General features: G+C 51.6%; 1 protein-coding gene across 3 annotated transcripts in view; it reads left to right on the top strand.

Annotated features, from left to right (window-relative positions):
- Positions 1-443: 443 nt before the first annotated feature.
- Positions 444-8,564, top strand: part of cdh13 (cadherin 13, H-cadherin (heart)) — a 280,640-nt gene continuing 272,519 nt past the window's right edge. The window contains exon 1 of one of the 3 annotated variants that reach the window (XM_035643267.2): positions 444-1,002. In XM_035643267.2, the coding sequence (XP_035499160.2) occupies positions 958-1,002 (45 nt within the window). In that variant the 5' untranslated portion in view covers positions 444-957. The remainder of the gene's footprint in view (positions 1,003-8,564) is intronic. The other 2 variants (XM_035643270.2, XM_035643269.2) reach the window with 2 other exon arrangements.

The following is an 8,564-nucleotide window of genomic DNA, read 5'->3' as shown; positions in this document are numbered from 1 at the left end:
AAGGTGAGACAATGTGCCTGGCAGTAACTGAGAAGATTTGACTTCAGCCACTTCAGAAGAAAGAAGAAGGAGAGACATACCCCGCACAAATGAACAATTCACCACAGGAGGGAGGGGGGAAGAGAGAACTCCGGCTCATAATGAAAAATCACTGTGGTGGTTTCTGGATAGCTATTAAAGCCAGGAATCATTCAGCAGAAGAAAATAAGCTATAGTCAGTTTCCCAAGCGGCAGTTTCCCTCTTAAAGCATTACACGGCGTATTAATATAATATTACAAAAAAAAAAAAAAAAAAAAGTATTGTGTCTTTATTGCAGTTAATGGAGGCGTCCTCACTCCTGCACTGAACATAACACCACGGACACCGTAAATCACCTTGAGGACGGATTGAAGATGCTGGTATAAGGGCTATAAAACTGTCCGATGGGGAATAAAAAAAAGAAAAAAGACGTGGCACACGATACGTGTGATGTTGATGGATCCTCGGAAACCGAACTCCAGGCAATGTGACGGGCGGTCCACATTGTGGCCAGGGACGCTGACCCTCGCCACTCATAGGTGGAGACGACCCCCTCCTCCTCCTCATCCCGACTCCGTGCTCTCCATCACCACCACCCACCCTGCCGCCTCCCTCCTCCCTCCTCCTCATAAATCTATTGGTCGCGGTCTCGGGCTTCGCCATCCAATGCTCTGCTGATCAGACTGCAGTTGTGTTTGGAGAGAGAGGGGGGGAGAAGTTGGCAGCTGGCGGATCGCGGAGAAAAAGGCGTTTTTTGTTGTTGTTGCTGTCTCTCCGGCGCGCTCGGACAGTGGAATTATGAGCAGAGCTGACCCAGCCTCTATCACCCTGTCCTGAATCCCTTGTTGTTTTTTTTGTTGTCTTTTAAAAAAACACACGGAGAGAAAGAAAAAAAAAAAAAAAACCAGAAAAAGAAAAAGAACAAAAAGAGCCCGACCATGGAGATCGGAGTCCGCATCGTCTTGGCTCTCCTCGTCCACCAGGTAAGGCGGCAGAGGTGTGCGAGTGCGGATGTGTGTGTGTGTGCGCGCGCGCGTAAGATTTGTGGGGACCATTGCGCTGGAGGTGGGGAAGCGATCCGACCTTCTGTGTTTTTCAAGGGTTATCCATCTTGCCTCGCTCGGGCTACACTGGGTGTTTGAGGCTGGGCAAGTTTGTCCCGAGTCTGCAGCCGCAAGTTCATCCCCCCCCCCCATCCCCCCATCCCCCCCTCTCCCGGTGCCTCATGCGCGCACTGCTGTCACGTATGGCACCGAGGTCGGCGCATGACGCGTCGGGTCTGACACTCTGCAGTGCTCGCTCACTTTTGTTTCTTTCTTTTTTCCTCAGGAATGCCTTTCACAATTCTTTTATCGAGAAAAGAGGGAGCGAAAGGGATGATGGTGACGATGATGATGATGGTGACGATGATGGTGATGGTGATGGTGATGATGATGGTGATGGTGGTGATGGTGATGATGATGGATTAAGAGGAGGACAGAGACCGAGGGAGAGGAAGAGAGCGCAGGGTGTATATGTTCTCTGTGCAAATCACGGCTCCGGCTCTTGTCTCCACTCACATCTATATTCCGCTCAGCCACCAACTTGAGCGTTTCTTTGGGCTGGTGTGTGTGTGTGTGTGTGTGTGTGTCTGTGTGTGTGCAGCTCACAGGCAGATGGAGAGAGGGAGAATGAGAGGGAGGCAGAGGCAGAGAACTAACTTGGCCGCCGTTATTTGTGTCGTCTCTCTGGGTATTTCACTCAGTCTATTGCTCTCCTTAGACGTGGGCTCTCTCGGGGATATTTAATAAAGCCTTAATTCCCCCTGTGATAGAGCCACTCGCCTGTTTTGATCAGACTTTAATATGGGAGGGGGGGGGGGGGGGGGGGGGGGGGGGGGGGGGGGGGGGGGGGGGGGGCTTGGAGGAGCTGTGTCTGCCAGTCAAGTGTTTAAACGATCATTTAACTGGCTGCCCCGATGTAACGTGTTTGTCATTCATCCACTTTATTCCCCCCCCCCAGAGACCTTTCCCTGCTCAGGTGCATGGAAGGCTCTACTCCGGCTGCCTTGACCTCTGACCTTCTCACGCAGACCGAGAACCCCACCCCACCCCACATTCCTTACATTAAGACCGGTACAAATTACCAGTGAAGCAATCGCTGTGGAGTTTCTCCCCTAATGAGCAGCGGCACTTGTGCCGGAGCGCTGCGGCACTTTAAGCGGCAGCTAATTTTAAAATAACCTAGCCGAGGCTATTTCCAAACACGGCAACAATGGGAGAGCCCCCCGAAGCGTGGCAGTGCAAACAGCTCATTTGGGAAACTCTCGTGTTGTTGCGCTTTGCTTCTCTCTCTCCCTCTCTGTCTTCCGGAGAGGCAGCAGACAGCGTAGCTCTCATGGTAGATCTGTTGTTCTTCTTCTCGTTTGACCCCGTGTAGGCTTATAGTGCACATTTTCCTGCTCTGGATTATTCACTTTTAATTGGATAAGCCAATCGGTTTCGCCTCCACGTCGTAGTGGTCGATCTCCTGATCTGAGGCGATCCCGATGCGGGCTGACAGTGCTCACAAAAGAAATGATTGAACCCCCTGTGGTGTCGATTGTGACCTGCCCTCTCTCGCACACACCACCACCCACCGCGCACGCTCCGATTTGCATAACTGCATTTGTGCGGAGGTTTTTTCCAAATTGGCTCGATTACATCACCGAGCCCAGGAACAGACTCGTACAACGTCTCAAAGTAGAGCTGCTTTCACGCACGCACTGAAGCTCGGACATTTCCCCCGGGGGGAGGGGGGGCTGCATGTGAGAAGGCAAGCGTCTGCAAACGTTGCTGTGGACGTTTACCTGGACCTTTTCCTGCCACCGTCACTCGGACAATGAGGCTACAGCTCGCCCGAATGCTCCACAAAATGTCCCCGCCCTTGCGAACGCGTCGGACTTGAACAATCTCGCCTGCAATCTCTTGCAGAACGCGCAGAACGCCGAACTGCAAAACTAGTGTTCATGTCTGGTAACAGCTGGGTGTTTTTTGGTTTTTTGCTAAATCTGTACTTGCCACACAACCATCTCTTGAGGTCAAAGTTCACCCGTAGACAGAGCCAACCTCTAGTGGGTCAGATGTGTGGTGCTGCCTTTCCCCGTGGCACCGGACCTGATTTGAGTGCAGGCTCGCCCGCTTCCTCCAGGGGCGGCTCCGTCTTGTGGCCGTCCCACCAGAAGAGGCGTAGCTCTCAAATATCTTGACACCCGAGTGTCCCGAAGGGAATCAAGCACTCACTGACGACGTATACCACATGTTCTGAAACACACACACACACACACAGACACACACACACGCGCAAACAGACACGCGCAAACAGACACCTACACCAGCTGACTTTTCATCCACGTGAACATCTCTGAGCCGGCCTTCACCCCCTCCAGGAACCAGAGGGGCGTCTAATCTCAGCGTATCACCGTGCGCCGTGAGGGATCGACTCCCCCCCCCCCCCCCCCCCCCCCCCCCCCGGCAATACATCCCAGTTTCTCAAACGAAACGCTGAGCATCAGTCTCTCCGGGTGGAGCAACGATTCAGAATAAGCACAGCACAGCTGGCAGCTGCAGGTGCAAGGGTTTTTTTCTCCTCTTCCCATTCCTCCCTCCCTCCCTCCATCCCTCCCTGCGCTTTCTCTTTTATTGTGTATGTTTTCTATTTCTTTCTGCCTTCTTGGCTTTCCGTTCTGTTTCACATCCGTCCCGCCCCGTGAACCTAGTCTTTTAGTCTTAATTAATGGGATTCACCAGCCTTAATCCCCCATTTATTTCCATAAAAGAAAAAAAAAAATGCCTCGGCGGCGTTCTCTCACCTGACGCTCTCTATCCGTCTTGCCAGCTAAGGATGACAGTTATACACACAGTTTGAATTCTGATGCGGGCACCGGAGGAGGGCGTGTGCGCAGGGAGACTTGCTGTCACGGACGTTTATGGGCGCAGTGGCCAGTGGACTGTTAAAGTTCCCGTTTAAGCCAAAACCCAGAGAGAGACAGGTAGAGGGAGAGAGGACGGAGGTTAAAGTATACTGCGGCGAAGACGGCGTTGCCACGGCGTTATCCTTTTATTCTCTTTTCATTTTAGCCCCCACCCCCCCCACCGTCCATCTTCCCCCGGCCTCACTCAGTCCAAGAAGCAGTTCATTGATCTGAGCATTATCAAACAAAAGGGAGGACGCGACTATTCCTGGTATGTCGGCGCCATTTCTAATTCAGCGGTGCGGTAACAGGTGTGAGATGTGAACGCACGCACACACACACACACACACACACACACACACTCCCATGCAGAGTAGCTGTGTTCTCCAAAGGCTCTCGGTTGAATCGCCTCTAAACACCAAGCACCGACGACATGACTGCTCAAACACGGTGCTACGTATCAGAGGACAATGTCCCCCCCCCCCCCCCACTACGCTTTCCTTTGGTCCCCTTTTCATAAAGCGTGCCGATGGAGCCGCGTCATATCCTACAATGAATCATCCTTTCAGAGCTGACCTCAGCTGACCTCTTGCTTCTCCTGAGAAGGTGTGTGTGTGTGTGTGTGTGTGTGTGTGTGTGTGTGTGATTGTCCAGACTTTCCATCCCTCTGCAACCAGGTGCTGTTTCAATGATGGTTTTTTATTTTCTATAATGGCGTCTGGCAGTATGGAGGGCTACAGAGTGTAATGGCGCCAATAATGAGGAATGCCAGTGTCTTTAAGGCACGGTGATTTTCTTCGTTCTCTCCTCCGTCCCCCACTGTCTTTCCTCCTGACCCTTTCCCCGCTCTCGTCTGATTCTTCCCCTTCCCGCCTTAAGAGTTTTTTTTCTCGGAAAAAGTGCGGTAGAAGTTTGCAGCTGTAACGGCCCGCAGTCAGAGACGCACAAGCACAAAAAGTGAAAGCAGCCAGTACAACGAAGACTCGGCCGTCTGAATGAACCCCGGTGTTACTGTGGTTCCTTCCAATCATCAGGCCATAATAGGCTTTCCCGTACGGGGCGCTTTTTGTGGTTTCGGTCTCCATTACTTTTCCTCCTATCTGCGCTGTTTCCTGTGTGAAAGCACACGAGCCGACCGCAGTCTGTGGCGCAGGAGTGCTCCTCTCTGTCTTTCTCTTTTCTGTTGTTGCAGCTTTTGGAGTCAGCTGTTGTTGACAGAGAACAACCGAGTCTGAAAGCTTCCTGTAAATGAATTCCACATGCACGCGAACCCGACCGGCACACACACACACACACACACACACACACACACACACACACACACACACACGCACGCACACAAAAACAAAGTGTTACACAACATGTCCTGATCTTTCTTCTCTCTCCCACTCTCCCCCATTTCCCTTCCTTTCAACCCAACAAGTTAAGGCAGACGGCACATGCAGGTTACCACCAGTTAAAGGGGAGTTCTTCCTCTCCACCGTGGCCGAGTGCTTTGCCCACTGCGGGATCTACATGTCTGTTGGAACGTTTACGCCTGCCACGCACACGGCTCCGCAGGAGTTATCGAGGCCTTTCCTTAAAACAGGAACTGAGACATTGGATGACGCGGGCGCCGGCGTTCGCTTCCCCATTGGTTCTTAGGGTTGTTGTCGCCAGTGGTGGAGGCAAAACGTCCCGCCAGTACCCACTGGCAGTACCAGTTCCACCTCGTTCCAAGAAAAGAAATACCCGGCTCTGACTGTCCACCATTTTTTCAGTCGACCACCTGTTTCCACATTTCCGTTTTTAAAAACAAAAAACCCCAACTTATAAGCATGGATGTACTACCTTTTATGTAGCCTTGAATATCGATCAGTCCCGACGCCGCTGTGTTAACTGCCTTGAGGTAATCCAAATTGAATTGAATTGAATTGACTGCCTGAAACGCAGAGATCAAGTTTTGTCTCTATGTATCGGTGCGCTCCCCCGTGACTGCTGGTTAAGCGGCGCCGCGCAGTAATGGACTATAAGGTCAAACGCTATCTTAACTCCACCGCGGGAGGGCGTGACCTTTTGAGGCAAAACACAGCCTTCCCCAATCTCCTCTCCCCTGACGTTGCCGCCGCTCTCCTGGGGGAGCGGGAGTGAGCGAGAGGAGAGGATGGAGCGGGGCGGGATGAAGGATCGAGATAGCGAGAGTGGTAATTAAAGTAAATATGTCCCCTTAGCGCTCCATTAGAAACTGCTTTGCATTTGATATAAGTGGCCTGATTATGCAAAACGCCGATGGACATTGCGTGGAGTAATCGTGAAATGTGCCAAGTAAAGAAGAAGAGATAGATAGAGAGAGGAAAATCCCTGCGTCCTGGGAGAGTGGATTAATGGCTTGTTTGTGAGCGGTGATGAGTTTTAATGGGTTGAGAAAGCACAGAAGAGAGAGACAAACACACACACACACACACACACACACACACACACACGCGCAGGCGGGGCTCAGTAACCGTGTGTGAAGGACACGGCGGCACAATGCGACGCCGTCCCTCCGGCTGATCGCGCCTTCATCTCGGCGCGTCCCCACCTCTTGTTAGTTCTGTGGTCGGACAAGCACACGAGCGAGCGCACCGATTGAACGGGCGACGGGGAGACAAAGGGCCCACGTAGATACCCAGGTATCGAGATAACGGCCGCGTCCCTCCCCGGCGACAACAGTCAAAATCAAAGTGTGTGTGAGGGGGAGAGACAGAGAGACGTGGTTCAAACCCCCTTCCCTCTCTGTCTATCACTTTCTCCATCTCCCTGCCGCCTCCTCCTCCTCCTCCTCCTCCTCCAGCATCCACTCTGACAAACACCCTCTGTAGCGCATTACAGATATTCATGAGCTGTTCACCCACTCTGTTTGCCCGTCTCCCTTTTTTTCCCACACTCGCAGACATCCCGATATGTCCTGCCCCTCTCTTTTTCCGTCTCTCCCACAAAACCACAAGCTCAAGTCTACGTTTGGCAGGAAGCACAAGTGTTGGTTGTTTCGTTTTTTCCGTCGGCGTGTTTTGCGATAAGTCCTCTCCGTTGCCGCGGAGTGTGTGTGTGTGTGTGTGTGTGTGTGTCTGTGTGTGTGTGTGCGTGTGTGGGCGTCTGTGTGTGCGTGTGTGTGTGAGCGTGTGCGTCTGTGTGTGTGTGTGTGTGTGTGTGTGTCTGTGTGTGTGTGTGTGTGTGTGTGTGTCTGTGTGTGTCTGTGTGTGTGTGTGTCTGTGTGTGTCTGTGTGTGTGTGAGTCTGTGTGTGTGTGTGTGTGTGTGTGTGTGTGCGCGTGTGTGTCTGTGTCTGTGTGCATGTGCGTGTGTGTGTGTGTGTGTCTCTGTGTGTGTGCGTGTGTGAGCAGCACAGTGGGAGTATTCCGGTGCTGCGCGTCCCCCCCCATCTCTTCCACAAGAGCAGCTTGGCTCTCAACAGTAGAGGCCGATGATATTATAATGCATTAGGGCCTTTCGGTGAGCGGCGTTTGCTCCATTGTTTATTCCAATTCACTTTTTTATTTAGCAAAGGCAGCGTTTTTTCTCGAGTCACGGATAAGAGCCACTTATCGCGGGTCACATGAATTGCTGGCTTTTCGTCACCGGCTGCATTGTTAATTGTAGCCAAAGGGTCAGAACTGGCTAATGGAGATTTTTCTGCCAGCTAAACCTGATCTATTTTTTTTTATTTGTATGAATATACCGGTGGGTGAGTCGCTCCCCCGGCGGCGCTCCTGCAGATAGATGGGTCCAGCTATCGCGGTGCATCGCTGGCCAGTAAGTAGAGGGGAAATTGCTATAGGTGAGAAATCTTCACCGAGCCAGCCGCTGTATATATCGGAGACACACTGACTCGGTGTTCCTGTCCACATGTTCAGCTTTTCCCTGCCCTCATATTTACTTATGCCCTCATCAAACTGAATGGAGCACCGGGGAGAGCATTAAAAAATATCATAATAATACTAACAGTCGTCCACTGTGCTGTAATAAGGACCTCGGGACGGGAACACGCCGCTCAGTTTCAACATGACCTAGCCCCAATATGGCTTTACACACAAATTAAGACGAACACCTCAAAGGAGCACTTGTGTGGGCGCTTCCTTTTCTCTGAGGTCCCTCAGCTGATTCCTCTCCTCGCGGTGGAGCTTGACGAGGTCTATAAATCTCTGCGTGTGTAGCTGAGGACTCGACGTGGAAAGTGTGTGACGCGCGGCCTGCCGCATGCGCAATAGCACTAGCCCCCTATGGCTTATTCTACCTTTGCTAAAAAAAAAAACAACCAACGTGGTGTTTTTCATTGGCTGACGTGGAAAACTAAACATTGGCGGGGAGTAAAGTCAAGCACCGATGAAGAAGAGAAAAACTTCTTATCGGCGTTCCCAGTGGCGTAAAACTGGATTAACTCGACGACCTCAGCTGTTCTTGCTTTGAATATGTGAGTTCGTTCAACACATATCTGTTGTCAGAGCAGAGTCTCGGTACATCTCACATGCAAGGCACCAAAACCAAAAAAGAAAAAAAGATAAATGTCACTACGATACCAAATGGGAGGGAGAGATCATAGCGGAAGTCACAACAAGTCGGGTCACGACCGTATTTATCTTCTTGACCGTTTCAAGGCA

The sequence above is a fragment of the Scophthalmus maximus genome, chromosome 7 (genome assembly GCF_022379125.1).
Source record: "Scophthalmus maximus strain ysfricsl-2021 chromosome 7, ASM2237912v1, whole genome shotgun sequence".
Taxonomy (NCBI): domain Eukaryota; kingdom Metazoa; phylum Chordata; class Actinopteri; order Pleuronectiformes; family Scophthalmidae; genus Scophthalmus; species Scophthalmus maximus.
This window is presented reverse-complemented; position numbering and strand designations above follow the sequence as displayed.